The 18,382-nt window shown below is 41.3% G+C and overlaps 1 protein-coding gene across 12 annotated transcripts in view; it reads right to left on the bottom strand.

Annotated features, from left to right (window-relative positions):
- The window catches only part of LOC119969567 (tumor protein D54-like), a 101,508-nt gene extending 88,516 nt beyond the window's left edge, over window positions 1-12,992 (bottom strand). For 9 of the 12 annotated variants that reach the window (XM_038803338.1, XM_038803339.1, XM_038803340.1 and 6 more), the window contains exons 1-3: window positions 12,823-12,972; window positions 9,061-9,197; window positions 4,638-4,786 (exon numbers count right to left, since the gene is read on the bottom strand). In XM_038803338.1, the coding sequence (XP_038659266.1) occupies window positions 4,638-4,786; window positions 9,061-9,197; window positions 12,823-12,841 (305 nt within the window). In that variant the 5' untranslated portion in view covers window positions 12,842-12,972. Of the gene's footprint in view, window positions 1-4,637; window positions 4,787-9,060; window positions 9,198-12,822 lie in introns of all 12 variants that reach the window. The other 3 variants (XM_038803346.1, XM_038803349.1, XM_038803341.1) reach the window with 2 other exon arrangements.
- Between the last annotated feature and the right edge of the window lie 5,390 nt (window positions 12,993-18,382).

The following is an 18,382-nucleotide window of genomic DNA, read 5'->3' as shown; positions in this document are numbered from 1 at the left end:
ATTAAACTACTTATTCACAGCAACAAAGAATAATTAAACTACTTATTCAAAACAATAGTATTCCCAAAACATGACCCTGATATATTGCTGCAGTTGCTTCAGCCAGAATAGACTTTTTCGCCAGGGGCCCCACAATCTTTGTCTGTAGCTATACAGTGTGCCAACTATACTAGTGGGCCTATTTCCCCAGAACTTGAAAAATAACCATGCAGCTTTAGAAGCACAAATTCATACAAACTCCTTGAAAATTGAGTCATTTAAAGAATTTAAAAATGTGGCTTGCATCGAATGGCTCAAAACAAGTTTGTTCAGATTGAGTATTCCTTATTCGAAATGCTTGGGGCCGAGTGTGTCACGGATTCCGAAATTTTTCAAATTTTGGAATACCTGTGTAGGTATAGCTGTGAAACGTTGCATAGCTAGAGGACCTCAGGTGAACACCATGTTATTTTTTACTAGAAACACGATTTTGGTGCTCCAAAAAAAGTGCAGATTTCAGAGCTTTCCAATTTTGAATAAGGAGAGCTCAACCTGTATAAATTCTTCTTCAGAAAGAGAACAGAGAAAGATTGGGTAGAGAGACAGACAGAAATTGATTTAAATCATCCTTCACATTCATTCTTTCACTATGCTGGATTAAATGTATGCATTTTATTCATCTATATGAGCAGCAAAATATCTTGAAAAAGGAAACTGCATAAGAAACTTGTTTCTTATGCAGAAACCACACTGATATTCAAAATTACCTATAAAGCAGAATGATTTTTCCTGTTCATGTTTGAGCAATTACCTTTAAATGTTGCACAAAAAATTCACTAAGAAACAAGACAAGTGTTAGGAAAACAAATGTAAGCTTTAAGAAATTTATATTGGGAAACATTAGAAATAAGGTATAGTTTTAAGTGGATTAAATTTAATGTTTCTTTGCCTGGAAGGGTAAAACCTACGGTTAGATTCATGCTGGAGAACAGTTTTTGTATGTGTCGGGAGTTGGTTACAATATAACTGTGTTTCTATTGTGTTTAGGGAGGGTTATGGCGTAAAGAATAAATAGGCATTGCTTAGCAACTGGAGGCCCTCGTAAGGTAATAAAGCTTTTAAGTTGTAGATGTAAATATTGCAGTTGGAGACAGGACCCCGGGAGAGTGAACATCTCAACTGCCAGGAAAAGCTGGGCAGGACAAGGGAGTTGCAAAGATGCACGTTCCTAAGGAACAAAATGTAATCCAGATAACGTGCAAATTGGGACAGAAAGAATGTTTAAGACGATTGGAGTTAAGAGAACAAAAGCCCAGGTATTGTTTAGTAGAATTCAGGGAAGAGTAAACAAAGTATTTAGAATTAAAAAGAGAATTGCAGCAACCAGGTTTCAAGTGGGGCAGCAGACTTCAGAAGCAACTTAAACATCCAATGCAATTTTAGTAAGAGTCAAGCATTCAAAGGAATGAATAGGTGAACTCAAAGGTGTTTATTCCTATTTGACGCAAGAGTAGAACGCGAACTGTGGCCAAACCATGGCTTACAAAGGAAATTAGTGATAGTATTAGATTCAAAGAAGAGGCATACAGTATTAGTAACAAAAAGCAATAGACCTGAGGATTGGTAACAGTTTAAAATTCGGCAAAGACAGACCAAGGGATTGATTTGGAAGGGGAAAATACATTTTTAAAGTAAACTAGTGGGGAACATAAAAATTGACTGTCAAAGTTTCTACAGGTATACAAAGAGAAAAAGATTAATAAAAACTAATATAGGCCCCTTACAGTCAGAAATGGGGGAATTCATAACAGGGAACAAAGAAATGGCTGAGGAACTAAATTTGTACTTAACAAATCCTCCCCGTGTGTGCGTGGGTTTCCTCCGGGTGCTCCGGTTTCCTCCCACAGTCCAAAGATGTGCGGGTTAGGTGGATTGGCCATGCTAAATTGCCCGTAGTGTCCTAAAAAGTAAGGTTAAGGGGTGGGGGGTTGTTGGGTTACGGGTATAGGGTGGATACGTGGATTTGAGTAGGGTGATCATGGCTCGGCACAACATCGAGGGACGAAGGGGCTGTTCTGTGCTGTACTGTTCTATGTTCTAAAAGAAGACATGAATAATGTACCGGAAGTTCTGAGAAATACAAGTTTCAGTGAGGAGCTGAAGGAAATTAGTATTAGTAAATAAATGGCTTTGGGAAAATTAATGGGTTTGAAGGCGGGCAAATCTCCAGGGCCTAATAATTTTCATCCCAGAATACTGAAGGAAGTGGCCCTAGAAATAGTAGTTCCATTGGTGGTCATGTTACAGAATTCTTTGGATTGTGGAATGGTTCCAAAAGGGAGGTAGAAAGGGCAGCACAATGGCGCAGTGGGTTAGCCCTGCTGCCTCACGGCGCCGAGGTCCCAGGTTCGATCCCGGCTCTGGATCACTGTCCATGTGGAGTTTGCACATTCTCCCCATGTTTGCGTGGGTTACGTCCTCACAACCCAAAGATGTGCACTAAATTTTTTTTTAAGAAAAAAAGGGAGGTAGAGAGTAAACAGCAAACTATAGACCAGTGAGCCCAATGTCAGTAGTAGGGACATTGATGCTTTCAAATATCAAGGGTTTCATAGCACAGCATTTGGAAAGCAGTGGTGTAATCAGACAAAGTCAGCGTGGATTTACAAAAGGATAATCCGCTTGACAAATCTACTAGAATTCTTTGAAGATGGATCTAGTTGGCCAGGGAGAACCGGTGGATGTGGTTTATTTAGACTTTCAGAGGGCTTTCGACAAGGTCTCACATAGCAGATTAATCTGTAAAATTAAAGCGCATGGGATTAAGGGTAGTGTCTTGAGATGGATTAAAAGCTGGTTAGCAGATAGGAAGCGAAAAGTTGGAATAAATGGGTCTTTTTCTGACTGGCAGGCAGTGACTAGTGGGGTACCGTAGGGATCCATGCGAGGAGCCCAACTGTTCACATTATACATTAATGATTTGGACGAGGGAACTAAATGTATGATCCCCAAATTTGTGGATGATACTAAGTTGGCTGGGAGGGTGAACTGTGAGGAAGTTCTAGAGATGCCCCAGCGAGATTTGGACAGGCTGAGTGAGTGGACACATGCATGGCAGATGCTGTATAACGTAGATAAATGTGAGGTTAATCTACAAAATAGGAAAGCAGATTATTATATGAATGGGGCAAATAAAGAGGCATGGGGCAGATACTCGGCGAGACCTTGGTGCCTTTTCGCTGAAAATAAGCGCGCTGGTACAACAGGCAGTAAAGGTGGCAAATGGTATGTTGACCTTCATAGTGAAACGTTTTGAGTATGTTTTACTGCAATTGCATAAGGCATTGGTGACGCCACACCTGGAGTATTGTGTGCAGTTTTGCTGTCCTTATCTAAAGGAAGGATGTTCTTGCTATGGAGCGAAGGTTTATCAGGCTGATTCCTGGGATGGCGAGACTGTCATACGAGTAGAGACTAAATTGGTTTGGATTATATTCATTGGAATTTAAAAAAGAGTGAGGGGGGATCTCATACAAAATTCTAACAGGATTAGACAGGGTAGATTCAGAAAGAATGTTCCTGATGGTGGGGGAGTCCAGAATTAGGGGTCATAGTTTGAGGATAAGGGGTAAACAGTTTAGGACTGAGGTGAGGAGAAATTTCTTCACCCAGAGAGTGGGGAATCTGTGCAATTCACTTCCACAGAAAGTAGTTGAGGCCAAAACGTTGTGAAATTTCAAGGATGAATTAGATATATCTGTTGGGGCTAATGGAGTCAAGGGACATCGGGGAGAAGGAGGGATCAGGGTATTGTACTTGATGATCAGAACGAATGGCAGAGCAGGTTCAAAGGACTGGATGGCCTTCTCCTGCTTCAATTCTCTATGTTTCGATGAAACAAGAGTTAAAACAATTGTGAAGTTTGTAAAGCAGTCAAGAGACAGTCCTAAAAGTAATGGTGTAAAATACTGGACTGCATTCGCTGATCGGAAGAATTGTTTGAGAGAGTCATTTGGAAAACCTGGACTGAATTTTGGAATGCAAACCACTAACGTAAAGCGTTGTTGTGAACAAAGATTTAAAGTGTTTATTTTAAAGAATGTAATCCGAGTGAATCTTAAAATCTACAGTTCACTCACTGTCTGAAAGAAATTGTAAACTATTGTATGCATTTAACATGTTAGAAAAGTTAAACTCTTAAAATTGGTAGCTATGATGGTCATCTGCACGTTTTGAATCGAGGACCAGGACCAAAAAATAAACTTCCAAAAACACCACCCTCTAACAATCTCCTCTGGAAAACGCAGTCATTAAATATGCTCTACAGAGGTTGAGGTTAGATTGGTGAGGGATAGTAAAGCATTCTTTACTTCACATCTCACCTGAAATGGTTTGGTATAAAATTGAACTAAAAATGCTTTAATAGTCCCATTGTCAAAAGTGCTACATTTCAGTTTAGTTATCTTTTGTACTGCATAAAATCAAAAAATTCATGTGATTCACCTATGTACAGTTCAGGAGAGTGGACAGGACACACCACAAGTGTGATATCTCTTGTGTATCCCAGACACCGACTCTTCCCAAGGATCAAACTGATGAAATGCTTTAAGAAACGTAAAAAATGGAAAAGATTCCAGTCCCATGTTCCAAGTACTCACGCATTGGATGCTTGCACATCTTGCCAGCTCTTGCTGAGGTTTTGCTTGAGTTCATTGAACGGAGTTAACCCTAACTTTCTTTTGATCTCAGAAGCATGTCTTTCTTTGGCAACTAGCACCTGCCGAAGTGTTGCTATTTCATCTTCAACCTAGAGGGAAAAAAACCCAGAAAATTCTAACTCAAATAAATAATGAACACATCAGTTGTTATAAATATGTCAGGTTTTCTACTGTTATAGACAGTGAGCGCGATTTATTGACTAAGATTCAAATGCATGACCTAGAACATTTTTTGTTGGTAAAACTCTTTACCACTGCCTCTGTAAGAGGAGGCGGTGGCATCGTGGTATTGTCGCTGGACTAATAATCCGGAGACCCAGGGTGATGCTCTGGGGTCTCGAGTTCGAAACCCACCATGGCAGGTGGAGAAATTTGAATTCAATAAATTAATCTGGAATAAAGTTGAACAATGATGATGAAAGCATTGCAGATTGTTGTAAAAAAAAATCACCTCATTCATGAATGGCCTTCAGGGAAGGAAATCTGCCAACCTTAGCTGGTCTGGACTACATGTGACTCCAGACACATACAGCAATGTAGTTGACTCTTAACTGCTAACCCCCCCCCCCCCCCCCCTCCCAATTAAATGGCCTAGCAGGCCATTCAGTTCAAGGGCAATTAGGGAGAGGCAACAAATGCTGGCACAGCCAGCAACATCCACATCCCAAGAACAAATTTATTTTTTAAATTCTACTCCATGACACGAAGGAAAACAATTTTTCAAACAATTCAGTCTAAAAAATGGTATTTGCAGAGGTCCTTTTAGAAATCACTCAAAGTAGCCCCAATGCCACAAATGTGAATTTCTGGCAAAATATTGTCAACACGTTGACTTCGGCAAAAAAAATGAACTTTAGATTCAATGTAGAAGCATACAATACCAACTAATTCGATAATTTTACAGAGATGTCTGCCAGCACAGGCCCTTCCTGAACTAGACTGATTCAGCACGAGGACTTTCACTGTCACAAATTACAATCATTACCCACGTCAGTTTTTTTAAAATATAAACGGCGCTCTCAATGCAATTCCCGACCAACCCCAGAAAAAAAAGCATCTTCACTAACGCCCACAACAAATTCCAATTAACTTCCCCTATTTAGCAGTTTTGAAGGGAGGAGAAAAAGGCTACTCCTACACACCTCCGCATTATCAAACTAAATGTCACACATATCTCCAAGAGCAGTACAGTTCCCCACAGTCAGTTAATGAATGACCCAGGGGGCCAAAGCGGAAAGGAAAAAAATATATAAGTGCTGCTGCAGGACCATCCTGTTACTCGCTCAGGGAACAGCTTGAGTCTATGTTCCTTCCTGTCTCCACTCGGAAGTGACTCGTATTGGAATAAAATTCAGAAGTTATTAGCAACCATACATTCTCGTTCAGCTGCCATTTATTATGCATGAAACTGGAGAATTAGTTTTTGATGATGAAGGACCTATTACAGACAAGCTAGACCATTTGATCTCACCTGATGTCTGCAATCACATCCATTTCAGCAGAGATTAATGCATAGCAATCAGGACTGGAAATCTGGATTTAATCTTCCTTTCCCTGGCCTCAGGCCTGCCCAGGATAGGTGGAGTACTACCATCAATTTAGTTGACATCAGGTCAACGCAGAACAGATTATGGATAAAGCCAGAGATTTCCTTTATCTGTACTACCACATAGACTGTTGCATCTGCCAACAGATCCGTCACAGAAAAAAAGCTAAATCTTTAAATTAGTGAGAAGCTTGTGAAGCAGAAAAATAACTACATAAAAGTAATGTATCACTATGGAACAAACAGAAGAAACAAGTTCAGGATTGGCATCAGGAAGCAATTCATCACAGTTATCAGTATGAGCACAAGAAATCCTGTTCCAGTGGAGGACTGAACTCTGGGATCACAAAAGAATAGAAGTCGAGTGTTGCAATGGTCACAGATCCTAGATTGTGACAGAAAAATGAATTAAATAGGCTAAACACTCACTAATCATCACTGACGTTTGTGAAATTAGAAAATGTATTAGAGCTGTTAAGTAGAATATTTTGGAAAATAAAACCCATGATAACTCCTGGAAACAGCAATGTTTCCACAAGAAATTACCACAAATGTTGCTATTGTTACTTAACTGGCACTTAATTTATAACTTTTCCAAAATTCTTGGTGTTAGCTAAAATGACTTGGCACACCTCGCAATTATCACCAACAGCCTGTCCTGGCTCCCCCATGCCGACACGATAGTTAAGAAAGCCCACCAACTACTCTACTTTCTCAGAAGACTAAGGAAATTTGGCATGTCAGCTACAACCCTCACCAACTTCTACAGATGCACCATAGAAAGCATTCTTTCTGGTTGTATCACAGCTTGGTATGGAGCCTGTTCTGCCCAAAACTGCAGGAAACTACAAAAGGTTGTGAATGTAGCCCACTCCATCACGCAAACCAGCCTCCCATCCATTGACTCTATCTATAATTCCCGCTGCCTCAGAAAGGAAGCCAGCAAAATTAAGGATCCCACGCACCTTGGACATACTCTCTTCCACCTTCTTTCATCAGGAAAAAAGATACCAAAGTTTGAGGTCACGCACCAACCGACTCAAGAACAGTTTCTTCCCTATTGCCACCAGACTTTTGAATAGATCTATCTCGTATTAAGTTGATCTTTCCTCTACACCTTGCTATAACTAACATTATATTCTGCAGTCTCTCCTCCCTTCCCTATGTACGGTATGCATAGTTTGTCCAGCTTGCAAGAAACAATATTTTTCACTGTATACTAATACATGTGACAATAATAAATCAAATTATGCACAACGTCAGCAAAGATCTCATATACACACTTAGGAAACACTGAAGTCACAAGCAGAATTGTTCATAAAATGATTTCAAGAACATTGCATTGTAATGCACTTTGTGTTGTCCAACCATTGCATTGAATGGGCCCAAACCAACATCAGGTGTATTTTTATCCCTTTATAAAGTTCCCTAATTTGTGCTAGAGCTTGTTTGTCCTGTTGAAAAACCATCAGAAGGCTAGTCAGGTCAGTCAGAGAGAAATGAGTCACTCTCCATTTTCACTTGTGCATCGGAAATGGCTGTGTGTGTGCGCGTGTGTGGTGTTTTCAGCCTTCCCCCACCTCACTCAAAAAAAACTTCTACTTGGACATAAATAGGTCAGTTTTGCAAACATTTTTGTCATTCAAGGACAACATATTTCTGGCAATATCTAAATTAAAGGATTAAAGGTGTCAAGGAAAGCAATAAGTGAAATAGCCTGCATAGCTCAACAATGCTCCAACTGTAAATTTAATTTTCCTTTGAATCTTTAGTTCCACACTTCCAAGTGTTAGGGGCCAACTGGATCGGATATTTTGCCCATGTAAAAAATATTTTCTTCAACCTTGATAGATGAACAGTTTCTGTGCTGACTACACAACTAAACAACTGCCTCCCAGAACATTGGAAATTAATGCAATTCTGTACTAAATGTCCAACATAATTTTTTTTTCAATTTTACATGCGACAAGCTGTACTGAGTAAGTACCGAAAACAAACAGATGGAAATGCACATGATTTCATGCCCGGTAACATGTTTGCAGGCTGTTAATCTTCTAAATTTTACAAACAAGACTCATCGGCAACTGTACAGAGCGGAGAGCCACAGATCAAGTAGAGTAATTGTAAACATGTATGCAAATATAGAGTCATTTTGCCTTCAACTGTAGACAGATCATTACATCATGGGGGTGGTAACTGTGCGCTGAACATCCAGGGTGAGTAAAAGTCACTAAGTGTAATTACACCACACCCAACATTATAACTGACTGATTAACTTGTAAGCTCACAAATGCAAACAGCCAGCTTGCACAACCCAAAATTCAACAATGGGAATTACTCAATTCTGTGGTACGCTGTTGCTCTGATATTTGATAGATTAAAAAAAATAGCAACCATCCTATTTATTCATTCAATACAAGTGGAATGTACAAAATAAATCAGATTATTTCTCTGACAAGCATCTCAAATCAATATCTATACGGTGTTGCACATGATAAGCCTGATTTTAATCTATTCAAAACCACAAGCTAAAACTAACTCATTAATTCAGCTGCCAACAGTTAAAATAGCTGACAGGAAAGGACAGAAGTATAGCAAAAGACAGAAAACAAATATCCTGCACATAATACTTCACCTATGTTTTCAGTAACCTTTTCTAAACCTGCTAGTCTAAAGGCCAAACATTTTCCTAGAGGTCCCAGTGGTCCCAGTTTTAAACGAACTCACAGCACATGAAAAAGAAATCACAAAAATGTTGTGTTACGGTACAATGGTTTTTGGAGTTTATTTCATATTGTAAAAGTTCTTGCACTATACCTTAGTAAGTTCGCTCTTGAGCTCCTCTGTTTCAGCTTCAGATAGCACACCAACTCCATCCCCACTTGCTGGAGTGTCCACAGGTACATCAGTCATGTTTCCAGGCAGACCTTTGTTAGGAGAGTTAAGGTTGATATCTGTCACAGGTAACCAAACAAACGAGTAAACAGCTAGCAACGGGCCTCAAGCTGCAGTGAACCCAAGCACAATTACTGCAAACAGCCGTACAGTGTCCCGCTATAAACATGACAATGAAACAGGTACAAAATTACTTGTTCGTGATTCCCCTCTTCAAAGACAAAGCAGCACAGCCGGTTCATAGGTACAAAACTAAAGTCTGAGAAAGGGAGGGGAAGGCAGTATAATACAACAAAAATGGAACTTCAAAAAATATTGATAAAACAAGAAATGTCGAAAGAAAGATAGATCCATTTCCAGGATTGAATGCGTTTCAGTAATTTAGGTTCACAAAGAAACACGAGTGGGAAAGCGGTTTCCCCATTAATGACAATCAATGATGTTAAACAGATTTTTCAGAAAAAGCACAAGACACACAAATATCGTTGAATCCAGAAGACAACCGACAAAGAATATTCACCTAAAAAAAAATTTTTATATAACTGCACTCTCCGCATTTCCTTCAAACCCATTTAATGGAGCGGGGCAGCATGGTGGCACAGTAGTTAGCGCTGCTGCCTCACGGCGCCGAGAACCGAGTTCGATCCCGGACCCGGGTTACTGTCTGTGTGGAGCTTGCACATTCTCCCCGTGTCTGCGTGGATCTCACCCCATAACCCAAAAAAGATGAACAGGGTAGGTGGACTGGCCATGCTAAATTGCCACTTAAAAGGAAAAAAAAGAATTGGGTACATTAAATTTATATTTTTAAAATTTTATGGAGATGAAGGGTCAACATTCATTATTTGTAATTTTCCACACATCTCATGTAGAATTTAACCATCACACTTTATAGCAGAGATTTCCTTTTTGTTTTCAAAGCGTCTGTGAGGGAAGGCAACACGATGTATGGCACTAAGTGATACAGGCCAACAGTCCCAAGTTTGAGCAGCAGGCTGTACTGTGTAGGTAATCGCAGCAAGGGCAGCAATTGGACAACTAAATCTTGCCTCAACAATCTTGCACTAGGAAAAGTAGCCAGTCAGGAAGCTCCCATTTCCTATTTCTATACAGTGACGCCTGCTAGAAACAGCACATTTTTGAATGACAGATTTAAAAGAAAGAGATTGGGCTTAACTGGGATACCCTCTATGGTCAGGCATTTTGCATTTATTAGCTGGCCTTGCATCTGAATAACAGCAAAATACAAGTACAACTGATGCCTGTGCAGTTTCACATCCAGCATGATTTAACAGTCAAGTGGGTACAGTGAAAATTATAAAAAATTAAAAAGCATAAAAGCTCAATTTCCTAAAAATTGAGAGCTTCCATTCACTGATTTAAATTAGAAAGATGTCGTGGGAAACAAAATCACACTTCCAGTTTGGGTATTTCCTTTTCACAGCTGAAGAAATGTTGTAAATATTATTCAGCGTTGTCACAGCTTTTCTGTAAAATACAATCTTCACTGTTTGAATGTTACAACTGCTACAATACAAAACTGTGGAAAGATAATACGATATTGTAAAGACCTTGAGGTAAACTTTTTGTAACAATCACATTTGGCTTTCATATGGATGCTTTAAAAACAAAAGTGGCCAGAGTTCTTCTCATTATTTTCTCTCCTTCACAAATCTCTCTCTCTTCAGGTCAAATAATAAATGACGGAAAGAATCAGGGTTTGATCTTGCTCAACATATACACTTGCATGTTTCTAGCAATAGCTGTTCAATTGGGATAGGAAGCAACCTTTAAGCTTAGGCCCAATTGCAATGTCTCAAAATATCCTAAAAGACCACAGCTGCCAATTTAGCAATAAATCTTGGAAGTTCCTAGCATATCCTTCTTAGTTGAATCTGACACAAAAATGGTACATTTATTTACAACCATCATGATAGCTATCTTGTTCATTAAGCCTCACTAACTGCAGCAAGGCCTGCAATAAGGTTAACTATAAATATCCTCTTCTTCGACAGCAAACCTGTAACACCTACCACCCAGACGCAGAAGGGCAGCAGATGAATGACAACACCATTGCCTACAAGTTGCTCGCCAAGTCACACACCATCCTGGTTTTATTGCTGTTCCTTCACTGACACTGGGTCAAAAACCTGGAACTCCCTCTCTAGCAGCACTGTGGGTGCTGGGGGCCTGTAGCGGTTCAAGAAGGCACCGCATCACCTTCACAAGAGCAATTAGGCATCGGCAATAAAGGCTGGCCTGGCCACGTCCGCATAATGACTAAAAAATGCTGTCATAGCATGCCAAACAAAGGCACCAGCTTTCAAAATTCCAAAGTTAGCACAGAACCAGATTTTTGTGGGCCTAGCACTCTTATCATAAGATTATTCACTGCCTGTTCGGACTTGCCAACAATGTAGACACTATTTTGTGTGGGGACGTTTGCATCAAGATGGAACTAAACTGATACAGTGAATCGGCTCTGCATCGATTCATCTGCAGTAACAACTCTTTTACAATAATTGGTTCACAATCTCAAAATTCATTACATAGAGGATACTTTTAATCACATGCGACCTGAATTTATTTTTACACCATAGTTCTTTTCCCACTAACTAAACAGTATTTACAGTGGGAGGATGTTCTACTTCTAAGATCCAAACGCAATGCAAAACTTACACTATAGGAGGTGGAGAGGCTATCAGCATTCGGTTAGAATGTTAAATATTTTCTTGGGGCCATAACTACAGAATTTAAATGTCCTTACAAGTGGTACCTCTTATTTGTTTTATTTCTTATTTACTAGTATCAAAATCCAATTTTCTAAGTAAAAACTGGCAAGGTTGCAATTCATATTGACCTCAATTGTGCAAATATTCCACCCATGTGCTTTACATATTTGGTCGGCAAGCCGCCCAACTGACAGTAACCAATTCCTCTGCACCCATGTTGCTGAAAATGTCAACATCAACGTGAAAGAGTATTTTCAAACTTTTTCCTTTGGTCAGAGACCATTTCCATATCCTGTCACATCACCTGAAAGGCAATGGAATGCCATAAGCAATGCAGTGATGCCACCTGACATGAAAACAGCATCCCTGGGAGGGACCAGAAAGTAAAAGCATTTTAACTTTGGCTTCCTACTAACATTCCTGGTGCACTTGACATTTTGCTGCCTGCCTGGTGAACTCCCAATTTCACGCAAAGATCAAACAAAAATAAAACTTTACTTTTGGCTGGGGTGGGTGGAAATAGAACCGGTGTGAACGATTTGGAGCGCGACCGAAGCTGCAACTGGGGGGGGGGGGGATATAAAAGGGAGAGCAAAATAAACGACTCATGCCCGCAACCTACATTACCAAATGCCTACCAAACTTCGATGGTGTGTGTCAGGAGAGAGAGAGAATATGAAGGAAGAGAGGAAGGAAGGGGTCGATTTAAGTGATAAGCGGCTGTTGTCGGCCGGACTACATACAGAAATCCAGGGGGACGACTGGTGGCTCCGAGTCTCGGCCTAGCTCTCCTTTTTCCTGCCTGCCTTCGATGCCCGAATCGCTGCGATTTCCGGCTCGGGCAGCGGCCCAACCTGAAAATCACGGATGGGGGTGGGGGAACAAAAACAAAACCAAACGCGGGAAACCAGGCAAGAACCAACGGCGCGTCCGAATGGCGAGGATTCAATACCTTGGTTGGGGGCGTCCATGGAGACGGAGGGGGAAAGTCAAGCTGCGCCAACTGTGAAGCGAGGACTCGAGGGAAGGAGCCAAACCAGCAGCCCGGCGCCCTCAGCACACGTCACCAGCCCCACGTCAGCAGCAGGGGCACGTGACCTCTCCTCCCACGTGATCGCCTCCACGCCCCGCGAGTTGCAAAGTAAACAGCTACACTCTGGGCTCAGCGCCTGAGGGAGGAGCTGCAGGCGGGCAGGCAGGGAGGGAGCGGCTGGGTGGATGGAAACCCTCTCACCCACCAAAACGTGGGCGGTAAAAAAAAAACAACAGAAACCGCCTCCCTTTCCCTCCTCTCTTGTGCCCCAAAGGCAAAATGCCGGGAATCTGATTGACAACCCGATATACTCACCATCTACAGAGAAGCATTTCAAGCTCTATGACCTCTCATTACTATTTTTCTCTGCCCCCCCCTCTTTCATCAAACAATCCCCCCACACACGCACTTTTTGACATATCGAGTATAGAAAAAAAATAATTGCTGGGAATGCACGCAGTCAGCACAGTCTCCCCAAAAAAGAAAGACGTTGAGAAATGACATCTTGATTTATTTTTAAAAACGGCAAGTGTTTTCGTAAGGTTGGGAAAATAAACAAAAGGAGGAGCAGGCTTGCAGTATCAGTCATGCCAGTGGAGGGAGGTGATCATGGAGTTGTGGTGACTGCTTCATCCGTTTCATCTCGCCTATGTCTTTCGGCTCCACACACAGGTTGCCACTTTGGTCCCCAATGGGCCCTACTCTTTCCCTGGTTACCCTCTTTCCCTTATACTGATAAAACACTTGGGATTTTCTTTTATTTTGCCTGTCAGTGTTCTTTCATGCCCCTCTTTGCACTCCTAATTTTTTTTATGTGCCCCCTATTACTTTCTATACCCTTGAGGGCATCCACTATTTTTAGCCCTCTGAATCTGCCATAAGCTTCCCTTTTTTCTCTTATCCAATGCTGTATATCCCTTAATATCCAGTGTTCTCTGGACTTCACCTTACGGAAACATGTTGGCTTTGTACTCTATTTCCTTTTTGAATGACTCCCACTGCTCTGATGTGGATCTTCCTCAAAGTAGCTGCTCCCAGTCCACTTTGGCCAGATCCTGTCTTATTCTGTTAAATTTGGCTTTCCCCAGTTCAGAAACCTTATTTCTGGTCCAGCTTTGTCCTTTTCCTGAACTACCTTAAACTACCCACTGAGTTATGGCCACTATCACCGAAATGCTCCCCCGCTGACTCTCTACCACATCCCTAGCTTTGTTCACTAAAACTAGGTTGAGTACCGACCCCTCTTGTCGAACATTCTACATACTGACTCGAAAAGCTCTCCTGGATGCACTTTAACAATTCTGATAGTTCCCGGATACTTGCTGAGAACTGGGAAGACCTGATAGTTCTGAATTTTGTTTAAATTCCAGCGGAAAATCACAACGCTCCCGGAAGGTCAGAAACAGCAGTTCCTACTCACAGTAACAATCAGCGAAACTGATAGTTCCAATTTCTTTTTAAAGCTCGTCAAAAAGTGTGAAGGTCAGAAAAAAAGATGTCAATGGTTGATTTTCGAAAATTCGAAGTCGAAGATGGAAATCTTTCATCCCTGAGTTTAATGAAAAGTTCTTTCAATTTTTTGACGCCCCTTAAATTTTTCACTCTGGATGACCACCTAGTTTATCCGGTGGTTACACCACGCCTGAGCGAAGGATAATGAAGGAGAGGAATATATAATGTGGAGGAAGAACATTTCCTCTTTGTAAAACGTAACCATGACAATGATGAAGAAGAAAATCATGAGCATCAGATCTCACAGCAGTCTCTGGAGTATGATCCTGCACACGGTTTCTGTTCCCAACTTTCAATGCTACCCGCACTGTGGCACTTGCTTCTTCATTCCCAAGCACCATGCACAATTTCATTTCTGGCCCCTCCCCAATGATGCCACGCCCCTCCCGAACCCTTCCGCCCACGCCTCACGGAAATCAAAGGCGCAAGTCACAAAAATACACAAATTGATCACTGCTTAACTGCATTATTGCTTTTTAACTTGTAAAAACATGTAAAATTGCTGAATTGATGCTGCCTACGGCGCTGAGGACCCGGGTTCGAATCCCGGCCCTGGGTCACTGTCCGTGTGGAGTTTGCACATTCTCCCCGTGTCTGCGTGGGTTTCACCCCCACAACCCAAAGATGTGCAGGATAGGTAGATTGGCCACTCTAAAATTGCCCCTTAATTGGAAAAAATAATTGGGTACTCTAAATTTATTTTAAAAAATAAAATAAAAATTGCTGAATTGAAATACAAGCTTCCCGCTTGTCAGAATTATGGTAAGGCTGGTCAATATTGCGATGAGTGTCTTGAGGCAAACCAAACATGGAAATTGCTGATGAGCAACAAGATGGAAAAAAATATCAGCTGATGACATCACTGCAGCACAGGTCATTGCAGAACAGAATGAACCAGTCCAGTGCATGAGCAAATTTTCTCATCAACAAGATGCATGTGCTGCAATTCAGTATATTCCAGAGTCTCATTCAGAAGCAAAAGCTCTTCTGGATACACTTTAACAATTCCTGTCACGAAATCAAAGAAGGTATTGCCGTAAATTCATGTGAGTGGAGTGTCCAGTGAGTCCAAGTCCAATATCAGTGGCTCTTTCTGCAGGATTTTATTCTTTGTCCTGAAGAGACTTTCTCATGACCAGCGTTGAGAGCGATGGTAGTTAGAACTATCAGCATGTGACCAGCTGCAGCCATTATATCAAACCAGCAATGGTCCATTTTGACAAATAGAATTTAAGAAAGTGACTATGGAAGACAGACAGATTGTTCAGATTTTCTTGCTTCATCTCTTATTGGCATGTCAATTTAGATAGCTTTTTTTCTATACTTTTTCCTCACAAAATCATCCATTACACCATTGCAGGTAAAATCTTGGAACAACCCACTTTCAATCACCAATATTGCTGAACCTTGTCAAATGTCCCTGACTCATCGTACTTCTCAAATCATTTTTAACTCTTTTGAATACAGAAAAAGAATCTTCAACTGAAGCATTTATGAGGGGTATTGTGAAAAAAAAGTTTTCGGAATAGTTTCCACATTTGGAAATGTTGACTGCAAACCATCATGTACAAGTCTGTACATTATTGTGTCACAAATAACTTTTTTTCAATTTAGAGGACCCAATTATTTTTCCAATTAAGGGGCAATTTAGCATGGCCAATCAACCTAACCTGCACATCTTTGGGTTGTGGGTGTGAAACCCACGCAGACACGGGGAGAATGTGCTAATTCCACATGGACAATGACCCAGCTCTGGGATTCAAACCCAGATCCTCAGCACCGCAGTCCCAGTGCTAACCACTGTGCCACATGCCGCCTTTGTCACAATTGTCATTGAATGTCTCAATGACGATCTTCTCTTTCCCTTTTAAAATAACGTCATTGTATTTCATCAAAAAATAACTTCCTGTATCTTTTATTCTTCTCATTATCAGAGGGACCTATATTTTTTGTTCATGTTAGTGCCTCTGCTTCTACTGATCTATAGTCAGTTTGAACCTCCATGACAAAACTTTTAATTGAGGCTAACAATTGTGCAGCATTCAATAAGGTTCTATCAACATCTTGCAGCGGTTTACTGACAGCATTAATTCTCTGAAGTAAACTGTTCTACGAAACACTAAAAATAGCAATATTGTACTTTTCAAACTTTTCTGCTAAGGACTTTGCTTTAGCTTTTACAAGAGGTTTTTCTCAATTTAATGTGGATATGTCTAATAAAGTTTCCTTTATATCAGTAAAGTTAAATTTCAAAGTCAAAACAGCATCTGCATGAGTGCACCAACTGGTGTCACAAATTCTTTTTTTTTTAAATATAAATTTAGAGTACCCAATTCATTTTTTTTTCTATTAAGTGGCAATTTAGTCTGTGCAATTCACCTATCCTGCACATTTTTGGGTTGTGGGGCGAAACCCACACGAACACGGGGAGAATGTGCAAACTCCACACGGACAGTGACACAGAGCCGGGATCAAACCTGGGACCTCAGCGCCGTGAGGCAGCAGGGCTAACCCACTGTGCCATCGTGCTGCCGCTTCACAAATTCTTTTTTTTTTTAATTTTAGAGTACCCAATTATTTTTTCCAATTAAGGGGCAATTTAATGTGGCCAATCCACCTAACCTGCACATCTTTGGGTTGTGGGGGCGAAACCCACGCAGACACGGGGAGAATGTGCAGACTCCTCACAGACAGTGACCCAGGGCCGGGATTCGAACCCAGGTCCTCAGCGCCGTAGGCAGCAATGCTAACCATTGTGCCACCGTGCTGCCCTTCACAAATTCTTTTGACCATCAAACATGTCTGCTCCAAGCTTGATGCGTGGAAACAGAAAAAAAAGGCATAAGCATTTTAAACAAAGTCAAAGGAACGTACAGCTCCCTCATACGATTCAGCTGCAGCGTTACAGATTAAGCTCAGATTACATCTTCGCAGCCTTCAACAAGTCATTGATGAAGATGAACATCTTGCCAAGGTTATCCCCACAATTTGCCTTCAAACAACCGCGCAACCTCAAACAAACCATTGTTTAGAGCAAACTACCCAGCCTTCAGAACAGCGACCACGACACCACATAACCCTGCCTTGGCAATCACTGCAAGACATGCCAGATCTTCGACATGGGTACCACCATTACACGTGAGAACACCACTCACCAGGTACGGGGTACATACTCATGCGACTTGGCCAACGTTGTTTACCTCATACGCTGTAGGAAAGGATGTCCCGCAGCTTGGTACATTGGCGAGACCATGCAGACAGTGCGACAAAGGATGAACGGACATCGCGCGACAATCGGCAGGCAGGAATGTTTCCTTCCAGTTGGGGAACACTTCAGCAGTCAAGGGCATTCAGCCTCTAATCTTCAGGAAAGCGTTCTCCAAGGCAGCCTTCAGGACACGCGACAACGCAGAATCGCCAAGCAAAAACGTATAGCCAAGTTCCGCACACATGAGTATGGTCTCAACCGGGACCTTGGATTCATGTTGCATTACATTCACCCGCCACCATCTGGCCTGGGCTTGTGAAATCCTACCAACTGTCCTGGTTTGAGACAATTCACATCTTTTTAACCTGGGATTACCCCTCTCTCTGGATCTGTAAAGAGTTAATTAGCTGCAAATGCTCGCATTCAAACTATCGTTGGCATCTTTGACTTTGTTGATATATATGTTTCTGGAACCTACCTCCAGATAGGAGGAAGGAGCAATGCTCCGAAAGATAGTGATTTGAAACAAACCTGTTGGACTTTAACCTGGTGTTGTAAGACTTCTTACTGTGCTCACCCCAGTCCAATGCCGGCATCTCCACATCATAAATTCAAAGAATGACTGGAACATGGGATGAATAATGCACAGGTTTGCATTGTTCAGTCTTACTTGTTGACCTGAATATCTTCCTGCCATATTTGTGGCATCATCAAATCTCTGTCCACGACAATTTTTGATGTGTAAACCTAAATTTGCAA

This window comes from Scyliorhinus canicula, chromosome 7 (genome assembly GCF_902713615.1).
Source record: "Scyliorhinus canicula chromosome 7, sScyCan1.1, whole genome shotgun sequence".
In the NCBI taxonomy this organism is placed as follows: domain Eukaryota; kingdom Metazoa; phylum Chordata; class Chondrichthyes; order Carcharhiniformes; family Scyliorhinidae; genus Scyliorhinus; species Scyliorhinus canicula.
The sequence above is the reverse complement of the archived record's forward strand: the minus strand, read 5'-3'. Positions and strand labels throughout refer to the sequence as shown.